This window comes from Humulus lupulus, chromosome 8, assembly GCF_963169125.1.
Source record: "Humulus lupulus chromosome 8, drHumLupu1.1, whole genome shotgun sequence".
Classification (NCBI taxonomy): domain Eukaryota; kingdom Viridiplantae; phylum Streptophyta; class Magnoliopsida; order Rosales; family Cannabaceae; genus Humulus; species Humulus lupulus.
This window is the reverse complement of record NC_084800.1, coordinates 6,863,909-6,887,337: the sequence shown is the minus strand read 5'-3', so window position 1 is coordinate 6,887,337 and position 23,429 is coordinate 6,863,909. Positions and strand designations below refer to the sequence as shown.

The following is a 23,429-nucleotide window of genomic DNA, read 5'->3' as shown; positions in this document are numbered from 1 at the left end:
CTCTTTTCTTGGACCATATCATGTATGAAATAAATTGTCTAAAAGTACACAAAGTGTATTGATAGTTTGAAAGATACCCTCTTGGTGATTTTTCCTTCTTTTTAAAAATGAAGAAGCATAACGTATCAATCTCTCGAGATTTGCTTGTTGGGATTAGATAAAAACAATGTAATACGTACTTTTCATTCTTGAATCCGGGCATTATATTCTAAAAAATTTTGCTGTGAGTGATGGAAATTCTTTTGAGGATTTTGGGTTTGAACCCTCTACTTCTCATTTTCATTTTAATCTTCTTTTACTTTGAGTGTGGCTAGTGCTTTCGGCTGCGTCTCTAGCAATAATATTTGAGGCTAAAGAAGTTAGGATCTTGTTTGTTGCGACTTGGCTTGGCTGATGGGTCACAGGTCGTTGGAGTCTGCATCAATATAAGCAAGTATAACTAACTGTACAAGACAAGGCTTTCTGAATGGTAAGAGATAGAAGAAATGTCTGTTGAAGTACCAATCTGCAATTGTATTTGTAGTTCCAGAGGAGGGGCATTATTGAAATAAAAAAAAAAGATTAATTTTGTTTGATTTTTGATTTTGGGTTAAGAGGAAGAGTGGCATACATGTTTTGGCATGGCCATTTGAGCAATCGAGGCGTGTGTTGTCGACCCCTTTGTTTGGTGTGCTTGTTTTATCACAATCAAAAGCCATCAACTGTCATATTTTTGGCTCATTGATCGCTTTCACTTGGGTCCATCTAACCAAAACCTTTGATTCTTTTCCAATAAAGGCACGAACAACAGCACCATCATATTATTTCTTCTACTCTTTTTTTTACACAATTCGTAGTTGGTTAAAGAAAATTCTAGTTACTACAAAACAAACCCTACTACTCTATTTTTTTTTTCTGTTGAAAAATACAATTTAACTATTTAAATAAACTTTGGATGTATTTGTGATAAATGTTGTGTTGTGTGGGTTTGGGCTACATTTGCTTGGTTTTTGCCCCCATTACCTAATTCGAGAAGGAGAATGTGATTGATTCTTTCATCTTTTATATTCCCTCAGCCAAATGTAATATTATAAAACAAAAGGATAAGACCAGGTAAGTTTTGCAAATACTTTAAAATTCATAATAATATACATTAATTACATTAATAAATCAAAATCCTCTTCCAAGTTTGGTAATGTCATAGATTCCAAGTCATTTTAAGATTTTTTGTATGAATTTATTGGTAGAACTTGTGAATATTACACTCTTAGAAAAACAAAGGTGATGTTTGGTAACATTTAAAAAAATAATTTTTTATTTAATTGATTAAAAATTTGATAATTAAACATAAAATATTTTTGGTAACTCTATTTTTATTTATTATTTTTTTTAAATTTTAATTAAAATTTATTAAATTTTGAAAATAGAATTTTTTTACTTTCAAATTTTTTTTAAACCGTTCTCGACTTTTCATTTCATTTTTTTTTATTCTCTTCTTCAAATCAACACCTGATATAGTTAAACAAAAAATAAAAATAAAAATTATCAAACGAGTTTTTTATTTTTTATTTTTAAAAATAAAGAAACAAAAATAAAATTATATTTCTATTTTTGTGTTTAAAAAATTCAAAAACAAATTTTTTTTACCAAACACAACCAAAATTAAACAATTTCTAAAGCTAAAAAATAAAATACACAAGCAAAGAAAAGAATAGAAGCAAATAAAATAATTAAATAAAAAAAACCAACTAAAGAATATAAAAGGAGTAAGGTAAGATGGGGATAATTTACCATATATTTTTGTTTGGTAACAATTTTTATTTTTTAAAATACATTTTTTTTGTCGTATTTTATTTCATCTAAACTATTAATTTTATTTTCGATATGCTAATTAGTGTTACCCTTCTTCGATAGTATTTACACAAACCCAATTGTGTATATCTCAATGCACCTTCTCCTCTCTCACTCTGTAACCCAGAGATCTCTCTGATTGGCTTCCTCCTCAGATTTTGCCAAACTCCAGCCGGAAATGGGAAAGGTGGTAGTCGGAGCGGCGATCATTTGCGCCGCCACGGTGTGTGCCGCGGCGGCCCTGGTAGTCCGCCACCGCATGCGGAGCTCTGCAAAATGGGCCAGAGCTATGGCGATCATCAGGGATTTTGAGGAGAGATGTGGGACCCCCCTTGCGAAACTGAAGCAGGTGGCCGATGCCATGACTGTGGAGATGCACGCTGGGCTCGCTTCCGAAGGCGGCAGCAAGCTTAAGATGCTAATCAGCTATGTCGACAATCTCCCAACTGGGTAATCATTTTTTCACTCGTATCTTATCATAATGGCCTATAACATATCTGGGTATTTCTCACTTTTTCGTACGGGTGCTTGTTTTGTTTCTGAAATTCGATCCATTCGGACTCAAATTTATGTGTTGTATTTTCGTTTACCATATTTTGATCCAGTTTCTTGAAAAATTTATCAGTCTTTATTCGTTATCGTATCAATCAAAATTAATTGTTTTACACTCACTGCTCAGATCAATCTTAAAAGTCAAAGCTTGATTCACCACTGCGAATCTTCTCTATAATCTAGAAGTGTACACCGATTTACTATTGGTATTGAAATATGGTTCGCCAATCACGCATTTATTTGTATTATGCCTATAAGCTCGATCATCGTATTTCATCAGGACTCAATTTTATATTAATTTCTGGTGTATAGTACATGATTTTGTATGGTGTGTCCTACTTAGTCGCAATAAACAGGCCTGCCTGAGGCACCTGAACGTGGCCAATTGTCCTTATATTTTCCAGAGTTCAGAGTTCGCAGGGATCAGGAGACGAGGTAAATTGCAGGTTTAGGTAGTTAGCAATGTTTGGGAGAATAATCATGATCGGTTGTAAACCTGCTACCAGTAACTTGCAATTTCTACTAACTTTAATAGTATTGTGTCAGTGTATTTCTAGCTCAAGAATGGATCTTTTGAAAATTGGTTATTTAATAAAAAATGTATTGTGTGAAAACGAAGATGAGAACTACTATACAGGGTAATGCTCATGTAAAAGTATCATAAATTTGTTCGTCTTTTCTCTCTTTCCAGGTTTATTTGGATATTTGTGCTGATAGTTTGAGAGAGGCTTATGTTGATTATCCCCTCTTCTTTGTTCCTCCCATTTTTAGGAATGAAAAAGGGTTGTTTTATGCACTGGACCTTGGAGGAACAAACTTCCGTGTGTTGCGTGTGCAGCTGGGGGGAAAAGATGGCGGAATTGTCAATCAAGAATTTGCTGAAGTGTCAATCCCTCAAGATCTGATGGTTGGAACTTCAGATGTAAGTACTTTGTGATATGAAATGTAATACAAATTTGATATGCTTGGTTTAAAAGATTTTTTCTGAGTTTCAATTACAATTATCATTCCAGGCATTATTTGACTATATTGCGGCAGAGCTTTCAAAATTTGTCGCTCAAGAAGGTCAGGATTTCCAACTCCCTCCAGGCAGGCAGAGGGAACTTGGTTTTACCTTCTCATTCCCTGTGATGCAATCATCAATTGATTCTGGGACCCTTATTAAGTGGACAAAAGGCTTCTCTATAGATGATGCAGTTAGTTCTCGATGCTTTGGTTCAATTTACATCTTTAATACTTATTTGTTCTTCTTTTTCTGTTATTTTAGTGAGTATGACGGCTTTTGGAAAACTGATGTATTGTTAAGGAGCAGATGTGGTTTCAGCTAGCATTGTTAAAATTCATGACTTAAAAACCAGGAATATTTTACTGTTGCTAACATAAAATGTTATGTGTACATGGAAAGTTAATTTATGAGTATGGAAGTTCCTTACAATCCACTTTTGGCTTACTATAGGATTGATGAACATTTTTTTTCTTCTCTGATTTACTTATTTATTCTTCTGGCTTAATAGGTTGGCCAAGATGTTGTTGCAGAGTTGACAAGAGCTCTGGAAAGGCAAGGTCTTGATATGCGTGTGTCAGCTCTGGTAGGCTGAAGTTGTAGTTTCTTAGGATTACTTATAAAATATTAATTTTGATTTTGTTGTGCTTGTCATTCCACATGTATGTCTGCTTGGTAGTGAGAATGTTCCTTCAAATTTTAGTTATTATTAATTTTGTAACATTTGTCTGACCAGGTTAATGATACAGTTGGGACGCTAGCTGGAGGCAGATATAGCAACAAGGATGTTGTTGCTGCTGTTATTTTAGGCACTGGAACAAATGCAGCATATGTGGAATGCGCACATGCCATACCAAAATGGCATGGTCTTCTACCTAAGTCAGGAGAGATGGTCAGTGCTGTTTTATGGATTTTAATCACTTTATGTCAGTTTTATTGTGAAGTACTTTCTGCATTCCAGTTTTTTAATTGGATTCTGCTATCACCTAGCAATATTGAGGAACCAAGCTTGCAATGAAGGTAAAATCTCAAATCCAGTGCCATATTCACTGCAGGTTATCAACATGGAGTGGGGTAACTTTAGGTCATCACACCTTCCATTGACCGAGTATGATCACTCCTTGGATGCTGAGAGTTTAAACCCCGGTGAACAGGTATTCTAATTTTGTGTTTTATTATTCATTTAATTATAATCAGCTATGATTTTTGCTTTCTTTTCTTAACATATATTACATCTGTAATGTTTCCATTGTTTTCCTCAGGTTTTTGAGAAGCTCATTTCTGGCATGTACTTGGGTGAAGTTGTTCGCAGAGTTTTATGTAGGATTGCTGAAGAAGTTTCCCTTTTTGGTGATACCGTACCACCAAAATTAAGAATTCCATTTATATTAAGGTTTGTTCTACTACTAAAAGTGTCGTGGTTTTTGTTGTAAATGTTGCTCCCTAGTTATTGTTGGTTATATATTTTTGTAAGTTGCATTATACAAATACCATCAAGCATGAGCTACACCTCTATGATGCTTAGTCGTGACTGTTCATAAGTTGCATGAATGTTTGATTAGAATGTCGCATCAATCTTTAGCCATAACTGTTCTCAGCTTTGCCTAGTCAGGTCCCTTGTCTATTGACTTGCTATGAGAACACAAACTTGAGAACAAATTGGACAGCATTCATGAACTTTCATGCATTGTATGTGTCTTGTAATAGTTGTGAAGTTGTTGAGCACAATTTATACTTATTGTCAGCATAATTGTTTTCAACTTTGCCTGGTCAGTTCCCTTGTCCTCTGCCTTTGTGTGAGATCACAAACTTGAGAACAAAGTGAACATCATTCATGAACATTCATGCGTTTTATGATGTCTCGTAGTAGTTTTGAAGTTGTTAAGTATACTTTATACTTAATGTTGTTATTATGGATGACAACACAATGCCTTTGGCTAGTTGTTCATTTGATGTTCCACTATGCTAAGAATAAAGGTAACACCAGCAAACTTTATTCATAGTAACAATACTTGATTGTTAACTATCCAAAATTCATCTTTAGTATGTCTTTAAGTTACTTTTGGAGAGTATAGGATTGGATAATTTTTATCATGTAATTTTATTATGAAATTGGAGAATATTGAAAAAATTATTTCAACAACTTAAATAATCCCCTAGTATGGAATAACTTAATTCCATTGGAAAACTTGGAATAGTTTTATATTATCTAATTCTCTATCTTAATGGATTTCAATGATAAGAAAAAAAAATTACAACTTTGCATATTTATTGTTGGCAAATGATCAACTCATTCATTGTTCTATGTTTTTTCTTTTGAATTTTTTAATCTAATCCTATCCAAGTATATCCTACTTGTATAATAAATTTTCTAATAACTTCTGAAATCTTTAAGACAGTTCTTGTGAGTATCCTTTGCTTGTTCACATACTATTTCTGATATTTTAAATATTGCAAATAGATGCTTTATGTTTGCGTTATTTTTTTGGGCTCACTTAGTACTTATAGCTAGCCACGAAATATGCAGGACTCCTCACATGTCTGCAATGCATCATGACACTTCTCCGGATCTTAAGTATGTCGCGGAAAAACTGAGGGATATTTTGGAGGTAATTCTCTTCTTATTCTACCTTGACGGGACTTCTCTTTTTCTCTGGTCGGGGTGGGGCGAGTAAATTTATATCTACTTATCCTTCTCTAAATTGACTAAATAGTTGCACTAGCCTTGTTTATTAATTTCAGACTAAATTTCACTGTAGTTTCAAGTTTTTGCTCTGTTGCTGAAGGGCCATTTGCATGAATTTTACATCTGACGAATGCTCTCTGCTAAATGGCTTTTAGTAAATTCTTGTATGTATTGCTTTCTCAAGTATGACAATGCCTTTATATTTGATTCAGATACCTAACGCGTCTCTAAAAGAAAGAAAACTAGTTGTTCAACTCTGTGACATCGTTGCAACACGCGGGGCCCGCCTTGCTGCTGCTGGAGTTTTGGGCATTCTGAAAAAATTGGGAAGAGAAACATCCAAGGATGGGGAGAACCAAAAGACAGTGGTAGCCTTGGATGGGGGACTGTATGAGCATTATGCTGCATATAGCAAGTGCCTGGAGACTACCATAGCAGAACTGCTAGGAGAAAAAGTCTCAGAAAGCATCGTTATTGAGCATTCTAACGATGGATCAGGAATTGGAGCTGCCCTTCTTGCTGCTTCTCATTCCCAGTACCTCGGAGTTGATGAGTCCTGAACCCTCACAATAGTTGAGTTTGCGTTGTGCCTTCCTTTTTTTCTTTTTAAAATTTTCATGTTCAATGCCCTCGTATCCTTTCCTTCTACAAGCTCACTCATTCATTCTTCGGTGTCTCTACCTCCCATACTCTTCTCTTTTCAGTTAGGAAATCGTGTCAATGAGGTATAATTTATGGCTGTGGAGAACTTACATAAGAAAAAGTGGAATCCAATGTATAAAAGCAGGACCTGTAAGCGGCCATGGTATTCTGCTTCGGCCTGCAATTTTTACCCTTTCCTTTTTCTTCAGTGAAAAAAGAAACCAATAAAAATAAAGAACGCTTCTTCCTTCATCAAGTAATACCAATTTTTATGTTATTCTTTTGGTTGGTCTCTGCTATCTCGTGGATGACTCTTCATTCACAATAACTCATATAGCGAACAAGTCATTTTTAGCCATAGTTTATAATTAGAAGAATTTTCATGAGCATCTACTTCGATATTGTTGTTTTGGAATGGGGCTTTATTGGGCATGGGTTCATTTCACTAACGATTAGAAAGAATTCTTCTTTGTTTACTCAAAATTGTGTTGTTATGGGTATTCTTCACGAGTATTTATATATATGTTCAAAATCATTAAGCACTCCCACTCCTAATGGATAAGGTAATGTAGATATAGTGAAAAAATGATGAAATCAGTCTTCCAATAGGTGTGGTAAATTTCACTTGTAGAAAAGCACTATTCATTAGCTTTTTTTATTTTTAAAAAATGAATAAAGTATATTAAAAAATATATAATATTTTAATGATGTATAGAAAAAATGGAGAAGTTGATGTATGGTGTGATGTAAAAATTTAGGGTTTATACCTTTTTGGATCCTGTCTTTTGACAAATTATTTTTTGGACCTTATGTTTTATAAAATGATTAAAATAGAACTCTAAACTCAATTTTGATGAAGACAAAATTAAATATAACAACACAGTAATTAAGAAGAATGATTTTATTATTGGTCTGAATTATTAGTTTGATAAATTATTTGTGATTTTAGTTGAAAAATATTGACCAAAATTGTGTTTAAGGTTCTATTTTAATCATTTTACAAAATACAGGGTCCAAAAAGTAATTTGTCCAAACACAGGGTCCAAACAGGTAATGGAAAAAAACACAGGGTCCAAAAAAGTATAAAACCAAAATATTGAAGGTAAAATAGAAAAAAAATATATTTTAATAAGATATTTTAAAGTATAAAATAGAACAACTACTCATTGTGAGTGCTCTAATGTAATAATATGGCCACCCAATGTATAGCAAAATATTACACTTACATATATGTGTGACAGAAAATTTCAACCAATTACAATTATTGAACATGAGTTTCACTAAATTAAAATAACTTGGTACATAAAATAGGGTAATGTTATGGTGTAAATTGTGTGTCCATTATTACATATTTTAGTATAGTAGAACTTAATTACATACTTTGACTGAAATGGGCAAAAGGGATTTAAAAGGCATTCATTGTAGTTTGACTTACAGGTACATGGATGTGTATATTTGAGTGGAAGTGGTCCAAATATTTGCCTTTCTTCCTTTATTATTATTATATATTTTTTCATAATCTATTTTCTTCTATAGATTTATTCAAAAGGGAAATGAGTTACCATGTTGAATATTTTGAGAAACAGCTTCTTCATAATCTCCACTTGCAGGACAAGAAACTTCTTGAAAGATGATGGAATCCCACCTTTTTTTATTATATATATATATATATTTACATAAATTAATTAAATAAATGTTTCTTGTGCTTTGTCGGTTTTGAGTAGTTTATCTTGTTCTTTTTTCTTTCTTATCATCATTAGTGGATTTGAATTTTAACACATAAGAATCTAATCATCTATTGCTAATGTAAATTGTATCAAAGTGTCATATCTCATATTAAGATATCGTTATCCAAAGTATATGTATCCCACTCTACTTGTTTGTTCGTTAATTTGTTTTGGGCCGTTACTGAGTTTTACGAAACATACATAATATTCACCCTAGGATATGCTAATGAGTGGGCAGTAGTGGCAACTAAAACACGCTTCTTGAATCAAGATTTACTGTATAATTATTGTGTCTCGTATTGTGTTTAACCAATATAATTGTGACACTTCATATTGAATATTTCATTTATAAAAAAATTACTACTGCTCTTTTACAACAAATTAGGTTTTAATATGAAGTGTCACAATTATATTAGTTAGACACAATATAAGACACACTAATTTGACAAAAGATCTTGATTCACTTTTCTTAATCAACAAAACATACCAAATGCCATTCTATTATTTGATGGCACGTGTATGTAAATACTTAGAGAAGGGATTTAATTAGGATATCTTTTCTAGATAGAAATTGATATTAGGAAAAGACTGTTGCTATTTGACACATAGTAAGGTACTTAGCACCACAAGAAATGTTACATTCTAATTAATTAGCGATACCGTATAATAAATATTAAACTAAATTGTGCGAGACTCAATATTGAATTTCACCAAAACCATTACGAGAGCTCTCTTTGTATTGTTGGACACTATTAGTACCCATTAGCAATTATATTTGGGAAAGGGGTTTTTATGATTCATCTGTCTTGTTGAGTGGCATTGAATAAAAAAGTAAATACATATAAATATGATAGTAGTGGTTAGCTAAAAGAAAACCCACCACCAACCATGACAAATTCATTTGCATGTTGACTAGCTTCAGTGAGAATAATATATCCAATCTCTCTTTCTTTATATAAAGTCGAGTTCTTGGTCTTATTGAATCCATTATTGCCTGTGATGAATACAGTTGTACTGTATGTATATACTATTAATTTGTATAACCATAATATACAATTTCTTATCTTCAGATTAAAGGAATTAGTTGAATTTAGAGCTTCCAGGTTATCACACAACTACTAGTACAACTAGTCTCTATTTACTGCATTATATAGCACCAATCATAAAACACATTTGCTCTCGTTTCTTTTCCTCTCATATAATTACAACAAGGAAGTCAGAGAAATGCTAACGGTCAATCGATGGTGTCCACCACCGTAAGAATGTGATATAGTGTTATTATTAGTGTAATTTAATATTGAAAATCATAAATTTTAATTTAATAAATATTATTAACTATCACTAACCCGTTAAAGAATGTCAGATCATGTGGTGATAGCACTGTGCCAAATGAAATATCTATAAAAAGTGACTATATATATATGCCCTGAAAAGTGAATGACTTCTTTTTCTTTTTCTACACACCGTTAAATGAGTGTACTATATATATATATATATATATATATATCTATATGGTCTACTAGCTAGTGAATGTCAAATTAATAACTTAAATTAATTTGAGTTATATTCGTACATATATATATAATACCAATTAAGTAGTGTTTTATTATTATTAAAGCCAAATATACATGTTTATATATGTGTTGGTGTATGTTTCATATGTATATATACATGAGTTTGGTTTATTAGGAAAAGAGGCGTATTTATGTTAGAAAAAGGCACACAGGTGAAGCCAGGCAAAGCAAAAGAAGGATGAGCATCTGCATCTGCATCGCAACCAAGGTTGAACATCATCAGATGTTCCCAAAAAAACGCAGGCATAAATATACACACTCAGACTCAGATATCATGATATTCTATTCAAACGCAGGTAATTATTGAGGACCGACCGTGAGCTTGGCCATCATCGTACGTGATCACCTATATATATATATATGTATTTCAAACTAGGGAGAAACTTTCATTAATTATTGTTTTAAGATTTATATTCAAACTTCTCTTTCTATTTGTATATTTGTATGGTTTTTACTCCCTAACAACCAAGGAAAAGAACAATTATTAGTACGTATTATAACGATATATATGTGCTTGAAATATGTTATGATAGCAAACTGCTCATTGTATTGATGAGTCAGAAGAACCTCTCTCTCTCTCTCAAAGGCTATTATTTACCCAAGTAAGAAGAAGTTGTAACTTTGATTTTTGTGGCAAATTTAATTACTGGATAGAGATCCTTGCATTTCTCTCATTCTGATGGTTTTAGTTACCCAAAAATCCATGGTTTTATTATCGGTTACTTTCGAGATTATATATGATGAGAGTTCATCATTTTGTCTTAGTTGAGATAATAATAATAAACGTGTCAGATATTATGGATCGCTCGCACAAAAATATATATGTTAGACAGTATTTCACACTAAATTTTTGAGTAAACCTTTTTATATAGTGGGCATTTTATTATGGCACTTGATCTCTCAAGTTTCACCCTCATTCAAGTAACGATTATATATATATATATATGTGTGTGTGTGTGTAGTTTTGAATATCTTGAGATTGATGAATGGGTCATGTTCTCATTCAACATTGTTGGGTTAGTGTTAGGTTTTTTATTTTTTACTATGCAAATAGGATTTAACTTTTATGGGATATGGCATATGGGAAGCAACTTGAGAATAAAAAAAATGGGAAGGGGAAACGACATTGTATTGAAATAACGACAACAATGAAAACGACAAAATCTCTTGAAATGGTATTTCAAAACGACAAAATTTCTTATGAAAAGTATAAAACGGAAACACATTTCAAGATAACATTGTATCGTAAAAAATATTGTTCAAAAACCATTATTTTACGAATATCAAGAAATCTCAACAATAAAAAAAAATCACAATATCAGAAAAAACAACTTCAAACGAAAAAACAAAACCATTTAAACGACAAAATTGTAGAGAACCGTCAATTTAATATTCCAAAACGATAATATTGGTTGAAAAGCCCATTAAAAGCTAACAAATAACGACAAGACTCATCTATCTTGAGAGATCAACATGTTTATATTTAAGTGAAAAAGACTCTGTTCACCTATTAAAATTATGATAATATTTAGTCAACGAACGTCACAAGGAGCGCATTATGTTAACTTATTAATTTTTTTCAATGAGATGCCACAATTTTATTGGATGAACGTAGCTTTTTTTATCCTATCTAATCCATTTTTTTTAAGCTAATCCGACTTATCCCAATAGTTACGTTTTTTTTAGCCGGACTAATCTAATCTTTTATGTAGCTTTTGATTGAAAGGAATGAAAATAGAGGAAAAAAGATTGGGAATAAGAATAAAATTGAATGGAATAAAAATTAATATGAATTTAAAAAATTGATAAAAAAAATTAATAATATTTTTTCAGTCTTGTATTGAAATTGTCTTTTCTCTTATTTTTAAATAGAATATTTATTGCACCAAAATGGTGGGAAAACCATTCTATTGGAATGATATTCTAATACTTTAATAACACATTTACTAATATGTAATCGTCATCGGAGTAAATTAATAGAGAAATGTAGAAGAATCAGAATAATTATTTGTATCAAATCGTTTACTAAAAATGATTTGAAAGGTAATCATAATCGTTTTATCATGTTTACATAATCGGGAAACGGAATCGAAATGTTAAATTGACTAAATTATTATTTTTTACTAAAAAAAACAATGTACCATTTTAGCGAGATGGATTTATATAGGACAAAATTGTTTTTTTATTTTTACTTTTAAAAATTAAATAAATAAATAATAGAAGTCATTGAAGGTAATGAGATTCCCTTGGTATTTGCGAAGAGAACTTTTCTTATTATTTTAAGCAAACGTGTCATAAAATGCATCCAAACATAGGAATGTAGTCAAATCATGTTTTCTCTTTTACTCTTCCAAAATCTGGCGGATTAATCTAGGCCGATGGATTAATTTGACTACGATCTCAATAGTTGCATTGTGTAGTCATATCATATCTTCTCTTTTACTCTTTTGCCAATTTTTGAAGTTAAGAATCTCATCTTAACTAGCTAAGCCTCTCCTATATAATTGCATACTACTCTCTGACTGTTCAATATATTTCTGAAACAACTTCTTTTTCTTTCAAAATGACTTCAATTCAAACTTTGTCATACTCACTAGAAGAAGATATGCACTTATGTCATGTATATCTTGACATTTCTCAAATGTTTAGCCGTCAACGTAGGCTGAGAAGATCTTTGCAAACCCGAATGACGACCATTTTTGATGCAGTTGTCAAAGTAAGGGGATGTGTTAACCAAATTGAATATAGAAATTCAAGTGGTGCTTCCGAACAAGTTATTGTAAGTATATCTAATTATAGTTTATTTGTGGTTACTAAGTTGTTTTCAAATTTTATTCCATTCATTCTCCAATTTATATTTGAACAATTTAATCAAGTGAATATGTTATTAGAACAAGATCCAAAATACAAGAGAGGGTTCAAATTTGATCACGTGTGACCCATCTTTAAAGATATCAAGAAATTTATAGACCAAACCGCTAACTTGCATTCTAGAATCGTCTCATGTCGAATAGCTCGAACATATCCACATAATAATATGATCTCACCCATAAATCACAAACATGTTGTTGTGTAAAATCGATACGCAAGTGCACGTAATCGTAACAAGTAATAATGAGTAAGTGAGATCGTTCCCACGAGGACTGTATACTAAGTACCAAAACTTAGTTCCTATTTCTATTTGGCTTACGATAAATAAATCTCAAGAATTAACTAAAATTGTAAAACAAAATTCTAAAATTAACTTCAGTAACTGAAAATAAATAACGTTAAGGAAATTCAATGGATTAAAAACTAGGGCAATTAATTTCATCAACCATCCTCTTTAATTCTCCTTAACACAAATCTTACTATTCAATTTCTCTCTTGTGATAGCAGATCAACAATAATAACTTATATTCGTACTAGGATATATAAGTCTCAATCTTATGCAAATTTTCTACATTTCTGTGATAAATAAACATAAGATAGGCATTAAGATTAACAACCCTAAAACTACACAAATCACATAGGTAAAATCATCCTAATATGAAATCTATATTTATTCAATTACAGCATATTCAATTCTCACTTCTCAGATTTCGAATCAAAATCATATATTTCATGTTAATGGTGATCATTCATTCACAAGCATTAGGTTCGAATTGAATAAATCACAAGATAAAATTGAAATCTAAAACTTGCATTAATTTAAAATAAAGGTTCAGGAGAATCCATTAACACCCTAGAAAAATAGTTTAGTTCATGATCAAATCCATAATAACCATAGAAGAAATAAAAGGCATCCAAAATACAGAAATTCAAAGTAGAAAAGAAGAAAACTGTGATGAATTCTTCGATTCCGCTTGCAATCCTCTACAATGTGCCTTCAGCCGTCTCCTCGGGTTAATCTCCCTCTAAAAACGTCATTAAGAAAGCTTTTATAATCCCTAATTAATTATGTGCGAAATGACAAAGTTGCCCTTGAAAAATGCCCTAACTTCGGGTACCGTACGGACTGGCGCCGCGACACTGTTGAATAGAGCCGCGGCTCTAGTGCAATTCGCGATCCAGGATTCCTCTCTGACTTCTTGTAGTGCCGCGGCCCCACTTGATAGAGCCACGGCTCAAATGTTGCCAACGTATTTGCCTTCTTTGTAACTCTTAGGGCCGCGGCTCTACACCATAGAGCTGCGGCTCTAATTCCATTTTTCACCAAATCTTCAATTTGACCCCCGGTTTCACCTAGCTTTCATTCCTTAGCTCGTTTAACACCGTTTCTTCAAGAATTACGCGTTTTTCCTTCAATTTCAAACTATTTCCTTCATAACCACACATAATCCTGAAAACACAATAAACACCAGCATAATATCGCACAAAACCAAATAAAAGATTAAAATTGCCTCTTAAAACACGCCATAAAAACATACCAAAACTAGTCCTAACACATGCACATAAATATACAATTATGCCCTTAACAGACAAAAATTATGAAAATGTCCTTCTAATAAGAAGTAGGCCCACATAATCATGCATATAATAACATAATTGCATATTAAATCAATTATGACCCTCCTGACCCCTTAATCTAGGTATTAAGCCACATTAGGGAATTTAGGACATTACACATTTGCAGTCCCGTGGCCATTGGAATAAAAATGATGTGAAACTCACATCAAAATCCAGTAATGACGTGCGGTTGGATATATTACACTATACGTCATTCTAATGGATTTGGAAAATACCAAAATGGTGCTAAAATTACACTATATGTCATTCTAACCACACGACATTTTTCCCATTATTTTGTTGTTAAGCGAGAGTGTCCCACCAAATATGATGGCGTACTATAGCAAACGTCATAACTTTTTTATATTAATATTTTATAAAATTATATGTATATTATTATATTTATAAGATAAAATGATATAATAATATAGATTATAGTTTTTAGTTTAAATTTTGGTGTTGTAATTGGAATTGGAAAAAAAAATGGTGCTAAAATTTTAGCATTTTGGTGCTAGTTTAACACAAAAATGACATTTGACATTGGCGTTGCCCTTATAGAAACCAAGGCTATGGCAAGCCTATAAGCTACCTTTCCATGACGTACGTACGTACAAAATACGACTTTTCAGCTAACGTAACAATAAAACATAACATAACCTAATCCTAATCCTAATCCTAATCCTAATCTATTCCTATTATATAGTTTTTTTATTATCTTAGAATCTAGATTGCTAGTACACCTAGTCTCAGTGGTCTACAACATAATACATAAACGATCTTCAACTAAAAGCAAATTAAAGTTGATCCCATTATTACTATAAACAAATAATTAATGAGGATTATCACTCTCCACTATTAGCAGAAAATATATAACGAAAGCTTTACATCATCCTTGCACTTGCACTTGGGATACGAAGAAAATAATCAACTCCCAACTTTTCATAATTGAATGAAATTTTTAGACTTGGATCTAGAAATACAGAAATTAAAAAAGTTAAATACAATACAAGAACACAATAAGAACTAACACACATTATATTTTTGGTAAAATATTTATTCACAACGGAAGAATAATTACTGAAAAAAAAAATCAAAACAAGCTAACAGATCGATGAGCACTCTTTGCTGTTTTCATAATCTAATTAATTAATACTGATCGAAACTCTCTTCTAATTGGAATCAATGCTCTAAAAGTGAGGCAAGACCTAAAATAAATTGATATAAACTTTCCAGAATTATTCTCAAGGTATTGTATTCAAATGAGTGTGTGTATGAAAGTTGAAATGTGTTATACAACAGCCAAAGTTGAAATATGTGCACCCAAAATATATATTTATGTGGCAGTTTAACTTAATTAATCACTTTTATTAAGATTAGTATGTACCCACTATTTTAAAAAGCAGTGATAATTTTATGTATTTAATGTTTGTGTGCACGTATCATTACTCATTTTTATATATGTTTTGAATATCTTTATCAAGTTCATGAATTTATTTTAATTAATTAATAGATATTAACAAAGAGGAAGACTATAGTCTTACACTAAAAAAAGAAGGGTGCGGCCTTGAGGAAATGACACATAATTGACATAATGATGAATCATCAGCAACACTTCCATCCACTTACCCAATTCCTTGACTTTATTGTTTCTTTCAAAGAAACCAACCAAATAAAGTGTGGGATCATCACTTTCTGTCTATCTATGTATAACGTGTATGGAAATCTCTACCATCTGCGTTCCAAATAAGCCAACATACAATGACAAACGACAAGTCGTTTATCAAGAAAACAACACAAAGTACTTCTACTAAGTTACTTGATAAAACAAGTGTTATATATCTACTCATTTTTGAGATGGTAGTTCAGATTGATTTCTTCCCTGGTTTTTTTTTTATATAGGTAAGTAATGAAGCAGTCGAACAATCTTTTTATTAGATTTGTTGTGTTGAAAGGTTGTTCTTGAAATGAAAATGCATGTGGAGACAGAAAGGGGCAGAACAAGAGTGGGACTAAAAAGAGGAAAAGTTGAAAAGAACTGTGCTTTACCAAGTACTAATTCTACTACTACTGTTGTGAAATCCCAACAAGAAGAGAGAATCACACGCACAATATCTACTTTTGGAATCAAAGACCAGTCTTATTTTTCGCCCCCAAGTTAGGCAGCTCTCAACGACAATGACCTCTCTCTTCTCCCCCCTAAAAACCTTTTTTTTTAATTTTTTTTTTATTTATTTAAAATTCCTTTCCTTTACATCAAATTGCATTGTAAATAGTAATGCACAGTTTGCCCCAAAAGAACTAGATATCATTGTTACATGTCAGTATGAATCTGTAATAATAAAAGAGAAGACTAAAAGCGAGTAAATAATAACAAAAATAAATGAAACTTGGCAAAGAATAAAGATTTATGGAGAAGACTAAAGCAAACCATGAGCATCTATACTACTTGATTAGTAGTAAATAAGCCACCAATTTTGGATTAGAATTAGTACCATTTTTGTACAATTTTTTGTACCTAAATTATGGAGATCACTATCAGAGCAGAGTGAGTGGGAATTTTTGGTCTACTGTCTTTTGAGTTGTTTTAAAGAACAAAAGGGAACCCATATCTATCTACTCTCTCCCCCTTCAACGGAATATTCACATCACCGAACTCAATTGCTTATGGTCATTTACTTTAGCCAATCCAAATCAAGTCACACTCCCATGTATGTTTTGGTATGTCAATTCTTATCATTCATAATAATAATTCTCACATAAATACACCTATCACAACTGGATTGATAGTGAATTGTAGTTAGCAATATAATATATATTTTTTATTTTTCAAAACTTGAGAAATAAAAAAGTTGGAATTCAAATACAATGTATGAAATGATTAACTTAAAAAAAACGAAAGGTCTAAGCAGGAATTAGGTAAATGGCTCGCATCATGTTTGTCAAGTTACTTTTTCTTTTTCTTTTTTTTGAAAGATAATTTCATTTAAAGGTTAATGTGAAACAAATTCTATAGATTTTGAATAGCTCAAAGAACAAATATATATGTTGTGTAAAGATATGACTAACAATAGCAAGCGGAGTTACTTACAAGATAAGGCAACAAAAGTCACAACATTTACGAAGATATACTAATTGGCATGGTTTCCTTGGATGTTAATTGCACCATTGAATCTTTACTACTACTTAGTCCAGACTCCCCACTTATTTACCAAATTTCAAACTTTTGCAAATAAAATAAAAGCAAAGTATATATCATATTAGACCATTTTGGATAAATAATAATATACATTTTTTGACGTTCTTGTCACAAGTTACATTCGAGTAAAACCCATTTCACAACCCGAAGTATGAAAGTAGTAATAATATAAGCAGTGTCAGAATTCAGAACATATATTACGAAGGCTATCATTTTTCTACAAAGAGCCGAGTTGGAATAAACAGCATTTTCAGCAAAAACAAATCCGAAAAACTTCATTACATTGTTCTTAGGCTAACATTTTTTTTTTACTTTCTTGATCATAGAAAACACGAAAACAAAATGTCAAATACAAACTCTCTTCCAAACTTTAGTAGGAATTTTTTTTTTTACTTCAGATAAAATATTTCTCTCATTCTTCACTTCAATGATGAGTCAACTCGCATCTGGTCTTGCTTATTATTAACAACTGAAAACAAGAACAAAAAAAAATATCACATAGTTAGTATCAATAATTTGTTTAAATATAGTAGTCATAACAATGACCAAAGATGTACATGGGAAAATATATAGAGATAATGAAAACTCACGACTAAGTGCAGAAAGTTCAGAGCTCTTAAGAACTCGCAGCCTTTTCACTGTGGATACAAACATACTGCCAACCAATACAATGAGAAATTTAATTAAAAACTATATAAATGTTACCAAGAATAACATAATTAAATAAGAAATTCAGCAAAATTTAAGATTAAGATTTTTTTCAGATAAAATATAATAGGGAATCTAATGCTGTATTGCCTTGTTTTAATCAAAGACTAAAAGAACAATAGAATATAATGTTTTCGAACATAATAATGAAGGAATATAAATAAACATAACAAACCCAATTAATTAGAAGACTAAGCAGAGTTATATAATATTATTATATATCTAAGATGAAGATGCTTACTGCCATGGGACATCCCCAACAAGCATTCTGTCTCCTTCATTATCTTCATAAACAAGTGTATATTCTCCACTTCCATCCAGTAATCCAGTAATGGCTTTCCCTTCCTCTTGATTGTTTTGAGTTCCACCAGCAGAGGAATCTCTTTGAGCTAAACAAAAGAGCAAACGACAAAAGAAAATAAATGAGAAAATGAATTAAACAATTCTGTATCAAGTCAGATTAACACATGTCTGGTGGGAAGGCAAACGACAATTCTTCCGACTTATCTGTACTTTTTAATATTTGTTCGGTAAAAAAATAGAAATGGATTGACCATTTGTCACACATATAGCAATAAATTATATGCTTCACAACAAACAGTCTGACCATATGGCATATGTGAAAATGGATTACAACCAAACGTTGGTAAAAATGAAACAATGACTCGACAATCAAGAATTATTGTACTAACAAGATAATTAATGATGAAAACAAAAACCTGCAAGTAGTCCCCTGAAGAGTTCATCAACAACAGAAGAGAGCTTATCATAGCTGTCATGGGCTTTGAGGTCCACTTTCCTACCAATAGGGACACCATCCATGTTGATCTTCACAAATAGGCCTTTTCCTGAGGTCTCCGCTGGTTTTTCACCGTGAATCTTCTTGTTCTGGACAGGATTTTGTGATTCTGAGGTGGGTTTTGAAGAAGAGCTACTACTAGCCAGATTCTTCCTAAATGAACGAATTGGTGGCCACCCAACAACTGGCGCAGGAGCAGTTCTGTGTTTTTTAATATAACAGATAAATTAGACCAAATCCAAATAATTCAATGGTTAATTATTTTCAAGTACTTTATTTTTCTTGTATGGAAAGAGCAAAGAATGAAAATGAGACAAGAGAACTTGCATAAAAAAACACACTACTTGGCTAGTTGGCTTGCCTTTGCATATAGTTTTTTTAAAGACAACATTCATGTAACATTTAAAGAGACACAGATAGAAATGATTACAAGAAAAGAAAAGACTATCATGGAAATGAGACAAAATAGTAAAAAAGAAGAGATTTGCCAAAATAAGCTAAGAGTTATCTATCGTAAATGACCAAGGATATTTATCTTACTGCAGAACAAGCAAAAAAATTTCCACATATTTATGCACATCGTATAAGTAATTGAGTTTGATCGATTAAAATGTAAAGAAAATAAGGGGGCTGGTAATGCATGGACCACACAACACACTGTGGAGCTGTGTTAGGAGTGAATATCCTCTGTCCAAACGGTAGAAATAGATGCAAGAGCGAAAAAAAAGGAAAAAAAAGCTGAGGTACCTTTTCTGAGAGCTGTTGGTCACAGCTGTATTTGCAGGAGCTGTAGCTGGAGAAAATGCTTTCTTTTCTGCCTTCTGCAACTCTACTACTGCTTTAGGGCAACAGGGCTGTGACGCTTCCTTTGCTATAACAGGCAATCTTTGAAGAAACGACGTCGGAGCTTTTCCTTGCTGTTGGAACTGCCCTTGGTATCCCGAAGAGGTGGGAGTAGAAGGCCATGGGGAAGAAGATAGAGCATTCCCAACTCCGTTCTCTGAGGAAGAAAACTTGTGGTTTTGGTTATGGTTGCCACTGTTGCTGTTGATGTTATTAGTCTTTTGGGTGAAGTAACCAAGAGAAAGGAGCGACTCGTGTCTTTCTCTGTTGCCTTTCAGTGGCCAGTCTTGACCTGGTGGACCAAGCCTGAGCTCCAACTTTTTCTCATCTGATGTGCCATGGCTTCTCTCCTTTTCTCCGTTCACGAGCCACTCTCTGTTTTGAGGAATCAAATCTAGTAACTGAGGACAAACCTCCTCTCTTCTCGAGCTTCCTTCCATGTCAATATATAGTTACTAAAACCACAATTTTGAAATAACCCAGATGACGAATCAGCACTACTTTCCTTTACTCTTCAACCTTTTTCTCTTTGTAGTCTTGAAAATAAAGCAAGCAAATCGAAGAAGTTCACTGTCAAACGAAAAGAGTCGTGTGAGAAAAATACACATACATGAAAACTCAACTCAACAGAAGTTGAATAGAAACCAAAGATTGAAAAAGGTCATGGATTTCATAAATATACATATACCTTTTTCAAAGTCCTCAACCAAGTCCAAAGCTAAACATTTTGAAAACCAGTTACACACTATATAGCCAAAATCAAACAACTTAATATAAAGCAGAACAGAAGAAGAAGAAGAAGAAGAAGAAGAAGAAAAGGTAGTTATGGAAACAGAGACCAAGTTTCTCAAACCTCAACCCATGAAAATCTTTAAAACCAACACACACTAACTCACCAAAGACCATATAATGATTAATAAGACGCCCCAAAAAGAAACCCCACCAAGAGGTAAGAAAGAAAACCCAAATAGAATAAGCAAAAGGGAGAGAGGGAAAAGAAAGGAAGAAGCTACAATAGAGAGGGGGGTGGTATTGATGTCCTAAAGACCTTTTCTCTTTCTTTATTTCTACAAAATATTTGAGCACGCTTAGTGAGTGGGCTTTGCTAACTTTCTTTCTTCTCCTTTTGGGATGTGAATGAATATTGAATGAGAGGACGAGGAGGAAGGAACAAGGTTAAAGAGTAAAGACCGAATGTTGTTTTTATTTTATATAGTTATTTTTAAGTAGAGGAATAAAAAATAAAAATGACAAAACTAGAGAGATTCCCTTTCACCCTAAGACACCCAAAACAGGAACGCAATTAGATCGTAAAGCACGCAACCATTGTCCCTTAGAAAAACGTTATTAGGTTTGCTCAGCTCAGTAAGCAGAGCGTGGTTTGCTGACCTCCCTATCCCTAAAGATACTCTCTCACACACACCACACCACATCGCCAATATACACACAAGCCTTTTTCTTAGAGCACACTACCCCAAAACCAAACATCCCTTCCCCTCTTTATTAGAGTCTTGTCCAGAGAGAGAGACTACACATTATAATTATTATAATTGTTATTAGTTATTAATATTAGTATTAGTAATGTGAAGGGAGATTATGGTAGGAGTATTACTAGTTGACAATTTAAGAGGTTTAATACTGTATAAGGTAGTACATTATGATTGGTTAATAATGGCTCATAATATTTGTTAAATTCTAATATGTAAGATATGCCATTTTTATTTTTATGGTGTTAGGGCACTAATAATATCTCTTATCAATACTCTTTTGTTATGCGTTAATAAAGTAGATTTAGTCACACTTCAAATAGGGTACAACGAATAGGGACTTGACTTGATTAGCACATTACACTCCCTTTCCCCAATTATTTCCATTTTATTTGTTATTAAAGTGTCAAAGTCATCGGCTTAGGTACGTCTTAATTAATGTCAAGTAGATAAGAAACACTTTACTTAATATTAATTAATTAATACCTTCGTTACAGGGCAGGACAGGGCTCTTTACTTTAATAAATTTTTAAGTGTGTCAAGAAATTGATGGGATGAGATACGTAGATGTTTTTTTTGGTTTTGTTATTTTGCTATCATTATTTTTAAATTTTAAAAAAAATTAATTAAGAGAAGGAAAGAGAGAAAGGATTTGCATGATCGGTTTTGTGAAATAATAAAAACATGCAGACACCATGATCCTGTCTGCAGGAATCTGAGCCGTTGGATCAAAATAAAAAAAATCTTGGGATGAGAACTGAAAAACGTTTAATCTGACACAACGCTCAAGAAAACACTCTGACCCAATCAGCTTAAAGGATAGCTGCTTTTGTTGCTTTTCTGTTCTTTGTTTTTGGGTGGGTTTTTTAACTCTGCTTCCGTACCAATAGTTTACAGTTTTGAAATTACTCGCAAAAAATTAAAATTATTATACCCTCAAAAATCGCCAAAATATTCCAATTCCAATTACAAAACTCACATTTTATTTTTTACAAAAATATTTAAAAATATATTTTTACTTATTAATAACTATTTTACATGCAGCGTAACACGACCGTGGCTCACAGTTACCATGCTACCAACCATTACGCTGAAAATCCCGCTCGAAATGACCGTTATACCCTTTGCTTTTCCTTGAAGTGAGAGTGTCGTATGTTTTATTCCAGTTTTAATTGCGTTGTGTATGTATGTATCAACACAGACATATTACTACTTTTTCACCCCTAGACCTAAGTATATAAGCCATTTTTTTCTACTCTACCACTGTCGTAATAAAGCTTCTACATATACATGGTCACCAACTTATTATTATTATCCCTTTGTAGCTCTAACATTGCTTTATTAAAGAACCTTTACTATTTATATAAGTCCAAAACACAAAGGGAGATTAATTAATGGTTCTAAATTAAAATGAATCCCAATCAAACCTTTACTTCTTTTTTCTTTTTCTTTTGCCTGGAAGTCTACCTTTTAGTTGGCCATATAGTTTTATTATCTATAATAATATTATTATCTTTAGTAATTTTCCACTCTCTTTTTTAACCAAACGTACATTAAAAAATTAAGGAGACAGACCCCACACATCCCCACGTGCAATTTCGGCAAACATTAATATTTTAATCAACTTTGAACTATATGATAGACTAGCCAAGAATATTTCAGTACCCAGACCAAATAATGTAAATATGTAGATTGAACATTAGGTATTGTTTACTGTTTGCCAAACGTGTGTGTCTATATGAGCTTGATAATATAACCATATTTTTCTTTGCATGTAACAATCATTCCTGCCTAAATAACTGAAAACACATGAATGAAAACGATTTATTTATTTGTTTATTTATTTTCGTGTATGCATGGGGATGCGGTCGTGGAAAATAATTGATCACTCAAA

General features: G+C 32.3%; 2 protein-coding genes across 3 annotated transcripts; one reads left to right on the top strand and one right to left on the bottom strand.

The window, feature by feature from the left end:
• Positions 1 to 1,879: 1,879 nt before the first annotated feature.
• On the top strand, positions 1,880 to 6,990 carry LOC133794368 (hexokinase-1-like). 2 transcript variants are annotated; one of them, XM_062231590.1, is made up of 10 exons: positions 1,880 to 2,280; positions 3,154 to 3,304; positions 3,396 to 3,578; positions 3,897 to 3,971; positions 4,122 to 4,277; positions 4,441 to 4,539; positions 4,648 to 4,778; positions 5,913 to 5,994; positions 6,284 to 6,643; positions 6,776 to 6,990. In XM_062231590.1, the coding sequence occupies exons 1-9, from the start codon at positions 2,009 to 2,011 to the stop codon at positions 6,629 to 6,631; spliced, it is 1,497 nt and encodes a 498-aa protein (XP_062087574.1). In that variant the 5' UTR covers positions 1,880 to 2,008; the 3' UTR covers positions 6,632 to 6,643; positions 6,776 to 6,990. The 2 variants fall into 2 exon arrangements, with proteins under 2 accessions (XP_062087574.1, XP_062087573.1); XM_062231589.1 differs by having other exon boundaries at positions 6,284 to 6,990.
• A 10,884-nt stretch (positions 6,991 to 17,874) lies between these two features.
• LOC133794367 (auxin-responsive protein IAA26-like) lies at positions 17,875 to 21,235 on the bottom strand. Its single transcript, XM_062231588.1, has 6 exons — positions 20,737 to 21,235; positions 19,953 to 20,618; positions 19,126 to 19,406; positions 18,648 to 18,795; positions 18,289 to 18,353; positions 17,875 to 18,167 (listed from the first exon to the last, which is right to left on the bottom strand). Exons 2-6 carry the CDS (start codon positions 20,486 to 20,488, stop codon positions 18,118 to 18,120), a joined length of 1,080 nt encoding a protein of 359 aa, XP_062087572.1. The 5' UTR covers positions 20,489 to 20,618; positions 20,737 to 21,235; the 3' UTR covers positions 17,875 to 18,117.
• Positions 21,236 to 23,429: the final 2,194 nt, after the last annotated feature.